Source organism: Polypterus senegalus, chromosome 13, assembly GCF_016835505.1.
Source record: "Polypterus senegalus isolate Bchr_013 chromosome 13, ASM1683550v1, whole genome shotgun sequence".
Classification (NCBI taxonomy): Eukaryota; Metazoa; Chordata; class Cladistia; order Polypteriformes; family Polypteridae; genus Polypterus; species Polypterus senegalus.
In genome coordinates this window covers 135,852,655-135,868,953 of record NC_053166.1, presented here as the reverse complement: position 1 = coordinate 135,868,953, position 16,299 = coordinate 135,852,655, and the positions used below count along the sequence as shown (strand labels likewise).

Here is a 16,299-nt window from a genome sequence, read left to right as displayed (position 1 = left end):
GGGATGTGACTTAATGCAGAAGGCACCTTGGCATTTGAAGAGAGCCGTTTAGGTGAAGGTTCTAATAATTAAGAATATACAAATATGATAGATATAGCTGTTACGCCATTGTTCCAGGAGATTAAGTTCAAATGTTGGCCGGCCTGTATACAGGATAAATGTTCTCCCTGTATCTTCTTGGACTGTCTTAGGCAGCTCTGATTTTTCTTCTACATCCTAAAGTCATGTACGCAGGGTCAGACCCCTCACGACCTTCTTAGTGGATTAAATGAATGGAAGAACATCTATCTATCTATCTATCTATCTATCTATCTATCTATCTATCTATCTATCTATCTATCTATTATATAATGCCTCACATTATCTGTCTGTCTGTCTGTCTGTCTGTCTGTCTATCTATCTATCTATCTATCTATCTATCTATCTATCTATCTATCTATCTATCTATCTATCTATCTATCTATCGTCTGTAATTTTTTCACTTGAAAATACATGAACTGTATCAACCCTAAATGGAGTCTGAGCTGAAGCCGGTTCATTATTCTATTTTCCATTCATCCATTTTCTTACTCAATGAATCCAGTTGGGTTGTGCCAGTACCTATTATGATAGATAGATAGATAGATAGATAGATAGATAGATAGATAGATAGATAGATAGATAGATAGATAGATAGATAGATAGATTTGTTTCATACATTCCTTAATCTGAGGTGATGTATGAATTACAGGGGAATGAAGATAAATATAAGGGCAACCAACCATGTAAGTGATAATTTAGGTTCAGTATCAGTTATGTACGTGTAAAGGTCAGTTAGCAATGCATCACATGCTAAAAATGTCAAAATTAGAGAAACATAAGAATATAAATATGTAACTAGTACAGCAAATGTAAAGGGTAAGCAGGTTCTAAAATATATGAATAGATGGACTATTGTTTAACACACTCACCTTTAAATTATGAACAATGCTTATTGTGATAAAATCATGCTGGCCAGTGTATATACAGCATATATAGCATTCATAATCCACAAATTTATTGGTACTGTCAGGGTAACATAATTCAACTGAATGTTGGAAACTACTCATCAGTGTTAACTGTTTTTCTGTATTTGTGTTAACTCGGCCACAAGTAGAATACAAACAATGTCATAAAGGTAATCCTTAACTAGTTGATTTGGCATCAGTGAGGTTATGGATTATAATTCATATGTTTGACACATTTACACTAAATGCACTAATGTAGAGGAGAGCAGTGTGAGATGCTTTAAGTCATAGTACAATATAAGGTGATAATAACATTCAACAAATCATTCATTTTATGTATCACCTTATGGACAGACCTCCAGTCCAGAGTTGGTTCCTGCCTTGTACCTGATGCTGCCAGGAAAGCTTTTTGGCCCTTCACGACTCTGAATCTAATGTTATGTTATGTTTTGAATCACTTTATTCCATTACAGGGACCTAAAGAACTGGAGCTTATGCTAGTGGCAGTGAATACAAGACATAAACCAGTCATGGACTGGACACCAGGTTATTGTAGTGTAGACTTTTCACAGCTCTTCTTACACTCACAGTAATGTGGTTAATTAACATTTGACAGTCAACCTAATCTGCATGTCTTTGTGATGTAGAAAGAAGCTGGAGTACTTAAAGAAAAGCCATCCCAGGGAGCAAATGTGCGTATTCCTGACAGACGGCGACTAAACTGCAGTTCAAGCCCAGGTCACTGGAGCTGTTAGTCAAAATGCGCTCACAACAGACAAAGAATATTTCTTGATAGTGACAAACACATTCTGCACAAATACATTTTCAGCATTTGCAAGACACTTTTACTTTTGATTATGCTATAAAGGTATAATTTATGTAATTGATAATATTTGTCATTTCTTATAATATCTAATGAGTATATATGCTTAGATATTTGTTAATAAACGTATTGAGACATTGAAGGTTTTATAAATAAACCAGTACAGTTAGGAACATGTTTATTTGCAAAATTCAAAAGAAATATGTTTTCTGCAGTGGTCCAATTACATTTTTTCTAGCATGGGATCAATAGGTTCCTTTTTATGTTATGATTTATTTAATGTACACTTATTCTTTGGTTTCGATTTTAAAGCCAGCATGAAGAGATTCACCATTTAGATTCATTATGACAACAGCATGGAATTAACAATAAATTTGTGGTTTTTATTATAACATTTTTTTCATGTTCCTTATGTTAAAACAGCAATGTACAGTATTGTTTGTCTTTACAGTCACTCTTGTCGGTACCTGAAGCCAGCTGGGCCTGTGAGAGGACACTGCTTTACCGTTCAGAGTCTTTGCTTAGGCAGCATGGGTTGGTGGGTCGGCAGAAGACAGTCTGCAGTTAGGTAAGATGACAATAATCGCTATCAAGAATTTCACATGTGACAATAATGATCCCAGAGAAATCCCAAAAAACCCATAATACACATGAATACCTTGATAGTGGCACATTGGGTAGCTCTCATGAATTCAGCATTGTCCTTGTGGAGTTTACACATTCCGCTTGGGTTTTCCAGACATTGTCTCTATGCAATATGCCAATTTCAATGTGCGTTTGAGAGTCAAATGATATCATGTGAAATTTCGATATGTACAAGTTGAATATAACATTCATTCATGTCGTTGTTTCTATGGCAGCTTTCAATGAAAAATTATTGTATCTTTCTGTTGCTTTAGGTTATATTTAAGTTGGTGAATCTGTCCTATGAAATTGTAGTTTGTTCACCTTATAACTAATTATCTGCAGTTGTAACTTGACTTGTTGCGTGTCTAGTATTGTTTTATTTTTTTTAAATGCTGTGTTAAAACTCTAAAAATCATCTACACCTATTAGAAATGATCAAGTTATCAAATACAAGTGCATATTCTACATGTGCATAAAATATTACTAGCTGTGCTACCTGTCTAAGACAGGTGGGAATCTAAATAATTAACACAGACCTCAACATTAACATTTGCAGTGCACCATGTAATTGATATTTTTCTCTGTTATATGCCATTTGCTATGGGATTTGTTTAATATTTATGGTGCACCATCTGTTGAAATGACAGACGCAGTGCATTTTATTACTAAAAATGTTTGTGATGTGCCATCTTTTGCAATGACAAATGGATTGACTCACAAACAGACACACATACACATGTTATTTATTAAGGTGGATGATAATCCTATAAAAAATGTTTTTTAAGTCAAACTTTTGATAAGATGCAGGGTGACTAAAAATTAGAAAAGTTCCAAATGGCTATAATTGATAAACACATTAAAAGTCCTTCCTTCCTTAAGTTCTAGACACCAACCCCGTGAAAACTCCAGCGTCATGTTTTATGGGTCTTCAGCCAGCATGTCCCTTCCTTCTAAAAACAAGCTGAAGAGACAAAGTCGTACTTTTACTCAAGTCCTTTACCGAACCCTGAGTTATCGTGACCGGCGATCTGTTGCTGACATCCCCAACCAAATAGCTGATGACCCCGCTGAGCTATCCACACAGACATCTGCACCCGGAGTTCTCAAGATATTTGGTGATGAAATCTGTGCTGGAGCCAATTACAAAAGTGTTCTGGCCACTCCCCGTTCAAGCGCTCAAGAACTTGTGAAGGAGGCCTTGGAGAGATATTCCTTGAGCAAAGCTGCAGTGAGTGAGTACTTGCTATGTGACGTGATTGGGAAGTTTGAAGGTACAGAGAAAAAGTGGAGGACTGAGTGCCTTAGAGCTCTTGGGGACAATGAGAAACCCCTCCTCCTCCAGGATTTGTGGAAGCCCAAAGAGGGATTTGCACGTAGGTTTGAGCTACGGAAACGAGCTGATGTGGAAGAGATGGCTTCTAAGGAGATTGATACCATCACAGCAGGTAGATATGAATTTCATGCAGTTTTTTGTTCAGAAATGTTTTTCATGTTTAATTATAAATGTGACTTCTTGCCAGTAATAGGCTTCTCAGCTTAACTCATAGTTCTATAGTCAGTCATATCTTAAAGTAACCATTGCTGTTGTTTCTCCTTTGTGGATTTTTAATGTTTTTCCAGTTTTTAATATGGGTTTTCTCCCACAGTCCAAAGACATGCTGTTGGATTATTTGAAGGCGCTTAACTGCTAGTATCCCTGTGTGTGTATTATATATCTCCACTTGTATATCCTGGAATCTCTTTTAGAATTTGTTACTGACTTGTGCCTGTTGCTACTCTCACAATAGCTTTGTCTCACGCCGAGTTTTAAAATGAAGCAATATTTAAAAGTGAACTGTAATGGTCTCAATTCTGGTTATTATGAGTGAAATATGTAAACAAATCAGATTATATTTTGAAAATGTTTGTTGTCATACACAACAGTGCAATGGATAGCATTGGGTCTTAAATTCACTTTCTACAGTGGCCATAATGTGTGCATGGATGGGTTATCTCTTCATACTCCATTTTTTTCGACATTCCTGACACACAAATCAGGTTGCTTGGTGACTGTAACTTGCTCTGGTATGAATGTGTGCGTGTTTGTGTGTGCTCTGCAGTGGCCTGGCATCCTGTCCCTGTCCTGTGCCTAATTTTGCTGTAATAGGTTCCGGCCCATCATGACCGCATAGAAGACTAAGACGTTACAAAAATAGATGGGAAGTAGATTCACAAGGCGATTTGCTCCACTTAGTGAACAATTCTTTCCTTTGGGTGTTCACTGTGTGCACAGCTCCAAAAATCCACTAAGAATAGGGAATGGGCTTTTGTATATATAACAGAAGCAAAGCATTCAAGTTGCAGAAAGCATAGGTTGGACAGAACACTAACAAATTGGTCTTCAAGTATAGCTATTGGATCAACTACTTTAGGGGTGCCCAAAGTCAGTCCTGAAGGTCTGTGGTGGCTGCAGGTTTTTGCCCCAACCCAACTTCTTAATTAGAAGCCAATTGAGACGAGTAAAGTGAAGCATAAAAATAAGTGCTTCATCAGCAATAATTGAATTCTTATTAGAAACAAAAACCCGCAGCCACTACATCCCTCCAGGACCATGTTTGAATACCCCTGATCTATTCAGTTACAGATACAGTATAGTGCATGTGCTAGGTTAACGTTGCTGCTTTAAATGAAGATATTTTAAACTGCTGTTCATACAGTATATCTCTGCCAAATAAAGTGTTCATATCATTTTCTCAAAGGTAACTCTCTCAGTAAAATACATTTTTTTCTGCACTTTGGTTTAGCTTGATGTTAAATTGGAAAATGTGCATGAAAATACTGACAATTTCTGTTCTAACCGTTTTCTTGTTGATCTTGGCTTTTGTGAAAAAAAAAAAAACAACTTGAAGGAAGCCTTTGGGAAATCTGGCACTCTTTCTCAGAGTTAATTTCATACTACTAATGCATGTTATTATGATTTTAAAGATGTTGCCACCTCTTTATTGCTAAAAAAGGAACAGTGCCAGATTTGTACAACTTTTGAAAAATGAAAATATGTTACCTACTCCATGTAGTTTGCAGTCCTTGGAAAAAAGAAAAAAAATTATATTACTTGCATTGCATTATCCATGTCTTTTATCCATTCAAAATGTGAAAAACACATGCATTTTGTGATAACATATCATTAAACAGAATTATCAAATCATATTCCCATAATTCTGTGCTTTTGAATTGAAGACATTACTCTTGACCTATCAGTAAGGAGGAGAGGCAGATCTTTAATTCAATAGTGCAGTATTATGGGAATTCAATTCTTGTTTATTATGTGCTCTGATAATTCTGAAAGTATCATGTTTATGATATTTTAACAAAAATGTTTGTGCGTTGCATATTTTGAGCATGGGCGGCACGGTGGTGCAGTGGTAGCGCTGCTGCCTCACAGTTAGGAGACCTGGGTTCGCTTCCTGGGTCCTCCCTGTGTGGAGTTTGCATATTCTCCCCGTGTCTGCGTGGGTTTCCTCCGGGCGCTCCGGTTTCCTCCCACAGTCCAAAGACATGCCGTGCTTGGTGTGTGGGTGTGTTTGTGTGTGTCTTGCAGTGGGTTGGCACCCTGCCCAGGATTGGTTCCTGTGTTGGCTGGGATTGGCTCCAGCAGACCCCTGTGTTTGGATTCAGCAGGTTGGAAAATGGATGGATGGATATTTTGAGCATTTGACAGGATAACTGGCATGTGGATTATATGACATGAGTAACATGAGATTTTTTTTCTTTTTTCCACATATGTTTTTCACATTGTTTGCCATTGTACAGCATTGATCAATATTGGGGTTTGTTATATCATAAACATTTTACTATGTTCTGCATTAAAACATGACATTAAAACTTTTTCTAAGCCATCACTGTAACCTACATGGGGTAAGTAACATGTAAAATATATATATATCATTTTTGGGTTGAGTATTCCTTTAAACTCACTTGATCTAATTCAGGGTCTTGGGGGAACTGAAGTCATTAGTAAGACAAGAAGCTACTCACATGTCCATTCAAACACACCCACATCCACAATTAAGAAGTGCACATGAACATAACATGTATTTCTTTAGGATATACTGAAGAAAACTAAAGAAAAACACATGCAGGCATCAACCAGTACAAAGTTCCTGTATATTTACCAAAATAAAATGTATGAAGGTGAGCAGGCACCTTAGTAACGTTTAAATTTGGATGTATTCTTATTTAGTAAAAGAGGCTGCTTGTACACATTTTGAGAACATATTTAATATATATGATATATGATAACAAAATGCAGGCTAGGTGAACTCGCTATACCTTATGGGCTCTGTATGGGTGGGCCCTGTAGATGACTGCTGGCTCCTTTTTTGACCCCAATGTTCCTGGATAGGCTCTGACCACCCATCAATCCTCATCCAGATCAAGCAGGCAGAGATTGCAGAGTTATGTTATCTTATATAATAAAGCCCTGTAAGTTGGGTTAATTGGCAATTCTAAACTGGCCCTGTGTGCAATGTGTGGGTCCCACCCATACGCCTCCTACTGCCAGAACGGCCTCAGGTCTTCTAATACCCTGAATTAGATTATCCAGGTTTGAGAATGATATGTTATGTCATTATGAGAAGTTACTTGAAAGAACATTATTCAGGCAATAATCTAGTGGTCTAGTATATCTTAAACATTAATACTTAAGGCAGTTCATTAAAGCTGCATGCTACATAATGAAACTTTATTAATCTTATAATATCATTTTATCTGTAGCGTAAACCACTTTTCCTAAAGCATTATCAACAAAAATACATGGGGAGGATAAATGATTTTTTTGATTAAACATTTTTATAAGCAGTGGCATTTTTACAGAGGCAGTCTCTGTGTGACTATTCTCAATCTTCATTTTATTGGCACCAACTCATTATTGTCTGTTGATTTTTCAGATTTAATATACTTTTACTTTGCACTAGTATGTATTGTCAGAATTACTGAAGGTATTCATTCATAAATCCAATACAGTCGGTTATCTAGTTACTATGAACTACATTCTCTTGTAAAATATGCTTAGAGAAAGGCAGATATACAATATAAAGTAAAGCTCAATCAACTAGTTGGTTGTCACCTTGACAATAGTCACAGTAGGGGGGTAAGGTACTTTCATTGGAATGGGATGCATGCTCGACATTTTCAATAATAGGTCTGTTTATGTGTACCTTGTAATGGAAAGCATGAAGCCCAGGGTTGCTTCCAGTCCTGAACCATTTACTAAAAGGAAAGGTTTCAAATCTCTGTGCTATTGTCCTGGATAAACCAGAAACAGAGAGCAGACTAATTGAAGAACCAAATTAATGGCTGATGGCGGCAATCACAGTGTCTGAGTAATTCTGAGTGAAATTGTATTGTGCAGTGATGCAAGTATGAGACAAGTACTAGAACCTCATTCACTGAATATCCAGAATGTCCCAACATGCAAGAAAATTAAAAAAAATTAATTCATCATGGCGCATCTTTATAAGTGTAACTCCTTCTGATGTGTGTTTTTTCTTTGTGCTTAACATTTCCATCCAGCACTAAAGTACATTTTTATTTTAAGATATGCTTTGCACTAGAAAATGCTTTTAATTGTATGTGTTATGATAAGAACAAAAACATGTTTTTGTAACAAATGCCTGTGCGTTCTGTGTTTTCTAACTTGGAAGTCTCATTGCCCAAGACATGAAACAGCAAAGGTCACAGTGCTAGTGTTAAATGGATTTGTTCAAAAGCAGCCCAGCTTTCAAAGCAATGGATGTTTGTATAAACAGAGACTGCCTGCTGAAATAGAGGCTGTGAGTCCAATTCAGTGTAGAGAACAGATTTAGAGATAAAAAGTAACAGCAAAATCTATCTATCTATCTGTCTGTCTGTCCATCCATCCGTCTGTCTGTCTGTCTATCTATCTATCATGCACCTGCCAGCTCTTTCCCCATGGATTACGCCCTTGAAGGTAGAAATCTGAGGGAGCAAGTAGGGTAGATGAAGAAGAATAATCCATCTGAGCTTTGGGATTACTTCCAGTGTTTTTACATTTTTGTAACTGTTTGTTGTTGTGTTGAAAATGCACATCACTGCACAATGTCGTTTTGAGGAACAAAATCTGAATGCACTAGGAAATGGATTGTTCTGTAGCAAGGAGAACATTTCAAATTAACCATAAAATCAGATGCAGATATGTCAAGTTAATTTTGACTCAGTTATAGAAATTTTTGCAAATTTGTTTGAGCAGCCCTTATAGTTAAGCATGAAGTACATATAGTATTTTAGTTTTACATGTTAGGACATAGCCCACAATCACCTAGTCCTCACTAAATATTCAAATGACCTAAATCTAATCTCAGATAAAAACCAACACTGAGTTTTGTCCTCTAACTTTTTTCTCGCACGTAAAGAATCAAAAATTTATTAGTGCATGTAGATGTTAGCAGAATAATAATGCTGAAGCTATGCCGTCATTCTCTTTGTAGGTTGATACTAAAATACCATTAACAAAGATAGGCTTTTGGCAATGGTATAGAGAAAAATATCAAATCTACCTAACACTAGTCATTATCTAAATAATCTTCTGTAGGCCTATGCTTTGTGGAAAAGACAAAGTCAGTGTCTAATGGCTTTAGCCAACAAGCTGTGTAGCCTCCTTCTAATACAAGTTAATCTATAAAGTCAAGGCAGTCAGTGTAATTGAATAATATGATGGTCTCACACTGGAATTTGTACCCAGGGAAGTCCTCTATCAAGTGTGTTGTTTCTTTTTTAATATGAAATTAATAGTAGACTGATAGCAGGGATAATTTTATTAAAAAAATGTTATGGCATTATTAGAAATTATCCTCTGTGACGACCTTCAGTACATCACTTACAGCTCTTGGGATGTTTCCACGCAGTCTCATTAATTTCATAACATACCATGTGTATAATAATTAACAAATAAGACAAAGATTTTGAATGGGCATTTTTCTAAGAAGTGCATTTTTTTATATGAAATACATTTATATAAAATAAAATCATTTTAAAAAGTGCCACACATTATTGATGATGTTTTTGCTCATTTGGCCTTCAAAAGTAAGTAACAGTTTTTCAAAAAGGAAAGATATAGCTAGGGAAAAAAATTCATTAGTTTGTATTGATCCTTATCTAGAGGCCATCCATTTTTGTTTAAGTCTTGATTATCAAGAGATTTGTTACAAGCTGCTGGGTGTTTTAAGATGCTACACCATGAACAAAAGGATACCATTTTGTTTATGGTCTCAAGTTGACAGACCTAGTTTTAATTTATAGGATGAAGGTCAAACTTCACAAAGCTTATCTTTGGATAACCAAGATGTTTAACCATAAGTATTTCTTCATTTCTAAGTAAAACTTTATTTTTATTGTGAACAAACAAAAATACATATTTTACGGTTTATGCTATATTTAATTTAATAAAATATTTATTGCTTTTATTGTTTCACTGTACTTAATTGTTTCACAAACTGACATATTTTCACATACACTGGCATCGGATAGGCTATTGTTTGAATCCAAAAAGTCAAAGTTACGTACGGCATACTTTATAATGTCCTTTATAAACGCATGTGCTAAATATAATGCCTGGCCTTATGTGGCCAGAGTGTTTAGACAGTTCCTGTATGACGAAGATATTGATGCCATTGACTGGCCTGCATGTTCCCCACCTCTCCTCGTGTAATGGCCTGTCTCCTGGTACCTTGAGACTGTGACAGCAAACCTTCTTATGACGGCACATATGGAGGAGCTGGACTATCTGCACAACCTGAATTGGGAGCAGGTACCACTTCTTGGTACCAGTAGTGACAAGGACACTGGCAAGACACAAACCTAGAGAAGAATCAGTCAGGAAGGATAAGGAGAGAGCAATTGTTTGTGGCCACCATCTGCAGATCTGTTTCTTTTTTGGGGGTTGCCTTGCAGTTTCCTTTCAAGTATACCTATTGTCACTTTCATTTGCACCTATACTTCCTAACTGGGCAGATTGATATCCCTGAAGCTTAACTGACTTTGTGTCAGACTGTGATGATTAAGGTTTCCCTTCATTTATTTGTGCAGTATATACATGCATATATGTTGCTAATAGAAGACTCCATATAACAGACTATACAGCTCAAAGTTTTATTTAAAATTCTATTCACTTTGTTTTATTAGATATACATTATGCATAACTTATAAAAATAATCAGTTGCAATAAATGATATAAAATATATTATACATGCAAGTAACAATGCATTTATAATTTTTCTGAAGCCTCTAGTATAGGAACGTGTAGGATGGGCGCCTGTATTGGCTGCATAAAGGTAGGCATCAGCCCTGGACAGGGTGAATATGAGTATGCTCAGCTTTCCAATCAAATCTGTCAATCAACTTAATATGCATGTCTTTATGATGAAGCCTAGAGGAAGCAAGTGATGAACATTGAAAGTTCATCACAATGCATACAATGTACTGTACATTATTTTCCATAGAAAATTTGAAAATAGATAGATAGATAGATAGATTGATAAAAAAGGCACTGTATAATAGATAGATAGATAGATAGATAGATAAAAAAGGCACTGTATAATAGATAGATAGATAGATAGATAGATAGATAGATAGATAGATAGATAGATAGATAGATACTTGACTGGTGTAAGGATATAACCAAGGTAACCTGGAAAAGAAATAGGCAAGAGCACCAGTACATAATGTAAGAGGAAGAGGGAGAGAGAGAGAATAGAGAATGGGAAGCAATCAAAAGTGATTCCTTCTGGACATGAGAGCAAAGGTGACCTAACTGGTAATAGGGGTGACTGGCCCTCCGTACAGTGAGGGAATGTTTCTTCTTTTAAAGAGTAAGTGGTGAACAAGCATATTCAGCCTGGAGTATATTGATGAAGTCCATATGCAATTCTAGCATGAATATCTTCTGTTCTGCTACCAGTAGTACCGACTGTTGTGCCAAAATACAACAACTGCTTAACCTGTTTGATTAGCTGTCTATCTGTCTATATTGGCTGCTCCTTTTTGGTTTATACACATGATCTTAGTTTCATTGATGTTAACTTTGTGTGAAAGCTTTGCTGTGAATTTGTCTTGCAAATGTCTGTGAGATGATGAGAGGAGGGCTACTGTATATCCTCAGCAAAAGTCTAGATTTTCTAGGTGGTTGAACATTTTAAATCCAAAGCCTTGCTTCTTTATTTTAGTCATTTTCATCAAAAGCCAGTCTATGACAAATAGAAACAAATTTCCTGACATACCGTTATACATTTTTGTGTTCCTTAGAAACCCAGAGATTCTACTTTTTCATCTAGAACTGTACACCTAGTTTTGCTGTAGAGATATTAAACAATCCTAATAATTTTGTCACGTATTCCAGGTATTTTGGAGGCAGGACCTCTGCATTTTTCCCAGTTGATTCTGGGGTTCATCAGGGTTGCGTTCTTGCTCCTACTCTGTTCAATGCTTGTATAACACTGGATATTGGGCAAAGTTGTGGGGTCCAGTGGCTGTGGGGCATCTGTTGGTGAAGAAAGATTCACTGATCTTGACTTTGCTGATGATGCTGTGATCTTCACGGAGTCAATGGAGGCTCTGATCAGGACGCTCAAGAGACTGAGTGAGGAGCCTGAGTATCTGGGCTTGTGAGTGTCCTGATAAAAACCAAGATCCAGGTCTTTAATGACCTCTTGGGCACAGCCATCAACAGTGTATCTGTTTGCGGAGAGAGTGTTGCCTTGTTGAGAGGTTTACTTACCTTGGCAGTGACATTCATGTCTCTGGGGACTCTTCCTGTGAAGTCTGTAGACAAATTAGGAGAGCATGGAGGGTCATGAAGTCACTGGAAAGGGTTGTGTGGCACTCCCGATATCTATGCAAAAGGATGAAGGTCCAAGTCTTTAGAGTCCTGGTGCTTCCAATCTTGCTATATGGTTGCAAGACATGGACACTATCCAGTGACCTCAGATGAAGACTGCACTCCTTTGGTACTGTGTCTCTCTGGAAAATCCTTGGGTACCATTGGTTTGACTTTGTGTCAATGAGCGGTTGCTCATGGAGTCCCGAATGAGGCACATTACCAGCATTGTGAGGGAGCGTCAGTTATGGCACTACAGCCATGTGGTGCGTTATCCCGAGGGTGATCTGGCTCGAAAGATCCTCATTGTTGGGGTCCCAGGTGGCTGGACCAGCCCAAGGGGTCAACCACGTAACACCTGGCTGCGGCAGATAGAGGGTCATTTCTGGAGGGTGGGACTGGACCGCGTGTCTGCCTGGGGGGTTGCAAAAAAGGGGATGCCGAGTTGTTTTGTCGTGTAGTGGGTGCGGCAACGCACTGTACCAGTGCATGCTCCCCATCTTGACTTATATTCCATAACTTTTCATGACTTGCCAGAGGCACACTTGGTGTACTGAGCTAAATTCTTTCTCAAAATCTAAGAAGTTCACCTACAAAGTTGACTGCTCAATAATATTTTTAAGTATAAAGATAAGTTCAGTTGTTCCTTAACTCAGTGTCTTATTAATCACTTCATACTGTAAATTCTATTAATAATTATTTGGCAGAACACATAATGACCCTATAAACCTATATTTGTTGCATCAGGTAAAATTGCCTATTTTGGCCACTTTGACCATACATTATTAGAATTTCTTCACTTTTCCAGAGGTTGTTGTAAAAATCGGATATGATGTCTGCAGTATAAGTGCAGGTTCAGATTTTAACATATATGAGATTATGCCATCATTGTCACCTGCTCCTCCATTTTTGCTGTTTTTAAAATCTGTTGAATGTTCTCCTTAGTTTATCTTTCTGCATTAATTGCCTCAATGACCGAATCTTGCTCTGGTTGTGATATATGTAGTGGGCTTATTCTTGTGTTGTAGTTAAGAGTTTTCTTGAAATGCCATCTTACTCTTTGTAATTAGCTGTTTATCCTTACTTCAAATAGCGCTCCTGATCTGCCTCCTGTATTACATTTAGTTTTGGTAATGTTAAAGAATAGCTTTATGTGGCACACATTTGCTGCTTGCCTCACTTGTTCATAGAGACCCTCTATCCACCTTTGCTTACCTTGCCTAAAGTTTAGTTTGAGCTCTTTAGTTTAACACTATATTTTTTGTTTTATCTAATTTTTGATCTTCTGACTTTTTAATCTGTAGCTTCTGTTCAATATTTCTTCACTCCTCTATTTTTTTCCAACTTATACTTGAGATCCATGGTTTGTGATGTTTTCCTTTGTAACCTAATATTTCATATGAAGATTCTGTGTGGAGTTTGTTAATATTTTCATTTTATGTTGATGTTGTGCCTTCATCATTTTCCTCTAGCAATGACAGTAATGCTACATATTTGTTCTTCAGTGTTACTATGAATTTATTTTGAATTTGATCTTAGTCTAATCTTGATGTGTTGAATCATACTGCCCATTTTAGACCTATTATGAATTTACTTTTATTTTCGACCTAACAAGACAGTAATTACTTGCTACGTTTGCTCCTCTCACGGCTCTCATATGTAGTGTTGATTTCTGTGCTGTCAGCCTATGAGAATATGGTTAGTGTGATTGCATGTATTCTCATCAGGTGATATGCAAGTTGTTTTATTAATGTCGTTATGTAGGACAAGCGTGCCTGTGATGACAAAATGGTTAACTTTACAGAACTCATTAATATTTCTCCATTGTTGTTCTGGTTCCAATCCCAAGGTATCCCATTATTTCTTAAAAATATCTGTCATCTTGCCAGACCTTAGCATTGAAGTCTCCAGTAATTATCTTACTATCATGTTTTGGTATTTTATTAATTGCTTCTTGAAGCCGACCCTTCTCTTCTTCTGAGCTGTCTTCAGTGGGAGTGTATGCTTACACTGCATATTTTTTAACTTATTGTGAATAAAATGTGCTGTTGATGATAATTTCAGTGACTGGTTGCCAGTCAGTTAGTGCTTTCTCTGGTTTGGGTGACATCACAATAGCTGCTCCTTCTCTTGTGAATACTCGCTCGCTCATTGAAAAGTTCATATACTCTCCCAAATGAATTTTCACTTTTCCAAATCAATTTTTCATGTTTATTTACTAATTCCTAGCTCTTCACATTTTTTTAAATTTTCATTTCTTTAGCTGCATGTGTTTTTTGCCAGTTTTGAACATTGTTCTTACATTCCATCATGCAACATCGATGATATCATTTGTTGCATTAAAGCTGGGGAAGCTAATGGAGTACTTGGAACATAATGCTCTCAAGTACCTGTAGCTGTGCATCATCAGGAACGCCAACTATCATTGTTAACCACGTAGGTTTACTGTGTTGCATTGAAGTCTTAATTATAAATGTTGTTCTTTAGTGTCACCAACCCTTGTATAAACAAATTAACTCACAAGCTGGCAGGATGACAAAATGAATATTACAACATTCTGATTCTTGCTTAATTTAGTTAGAGTTCTGGAGCCTATCCCAGCAACAATCATTGTAAGACAGCCAATGAGCAGGACACCAGTCCATCACAGAGCCTCCACATAACACAAATCTACACTGAAACGGATCCATCTAGAATCAAAATTCAGCCAAATTGGCACAACTTTGGGGATGTAAGAGGAAAAGACACGATTACTCAAGGACAAATCACACATGGACACTGGGCGAACATGGAAATTCCGCATAGACGACACCTAGAAGTAGGATTCAAATCCAGCGCGGTGGCATCCTCAATAAAGCATAAAATAGCATTTTCAACCTTTTTATCCACATTAAACAATTAAAACAATTATAAATACACACGATAAAGGAAACCTTAAAATAATTTTCAATTACTATTTATTTAAGTTTGAAACAAAAAGACAGATTATTCTCTAATGCCCAAACCTTGCCTCCTGTGCACAAATCTGGTTAACGTTTTTTTTAATCTTTTGCAAACTGTCAAGGGAACATGTATTTATTATTAACAGCTTTTAATAATCCAATGCAGAATATATACTACTTCTGTTATATCTGATTGTCAGTAGTTTGAAAACATAGACATGCAAGGTGTTCATATTTTATATTTAGAGTGCATCTATAGAGCTACACAATGGAAAACATATGTATACATTCAAATGATTATGTTATAGAACAGTAATAGTAAATAAAGATCTATAAAAATCAAGCCCAGCTATTGAACAGAGCTACAAGCCAGAGTAAAAAAAAAAATAACAGAACAGGACAAATTTCCAAGTGAACTAAAGAGAATCTTATAATATCACATCAAGTTCATTTAGAACAGTGTGGTAGTGACAGTATAATCACTTCGAGCTGCAGAAGCCCCGGAAACTCATACATGAGAAGACTGCAATTAAAAAGCCAGGGAGAACAAGTGGGTCTTCAGAACGTGACAAGAAATGGAGTCTTAAGAATAGATACAAGGGAAAAGGTTCTGATAATGGGAGTCACAAGTTTCAAAGATTTCATGTGGCACAGGAAGCACAGGGCACACACCAGTTTGGAGTTTTTACCAAACGCTTCTTTATCTGTAATTCTGCTTTTTGCAGAGAGACCTTTTTATGTGCTATGCTACATTACACATTAGGTTCAGAGTGAGAAATTTATATATGTCTATAATTTACAGGCAAATTCTACTCCTGCAGGTAATAGCACTGAAGCCAAAAACCAACATATACAGGTTATGGCCCATAGAGTAGATCTAAGAGCAGAAACGTCTGCTGAATAACATAGGAGTGTGTGTGTGTGTGACACCATATCTGGTTGAAAGCCCTTTGTAGGGTCATGTAAGAGTAAGATGAAGTAAGTTCCATGCAGTTGTCTTCTGGAAGGCATATTTTGAGGCCTGGCAAGTCAGTATTTTGCCTTCAATCAGCA

The 16,299-nt window shown here is 36.8% G+C and overlaps 1 protein-coding gene across 4 annotated transcripts in view; it reads left to right on the top strand.

Annotated features, from left to right (window-relative positions):
* The window catches only part of radil (Ras association and DIL domains), a 101,062-nt gene that overhangs the window by 1,277 nt on the left and 83,486 nt on the right, over positions 1-16,299 (top strand). For all 4 annotated transcript variants that reach the window (XM_039774024.1, XM_039774022.1, XM_039774023.1 and 1 more), the window contains exons 2-3: positions 2,261-2,377; positions 3,316-3,881. In XM_039774024.1, coding sequence (XP_039629958.1) covers positions 2,340-2,377; positions 3,316-3,881 — 604 coding nt within the window. In that variant the 5' untranslated portion in view covers positions 2,261-2,339. The remainder of the gene's footprint in view (positions 1-2,260; positions 2,378-3,315; positions 3,882-16,299) is intronic.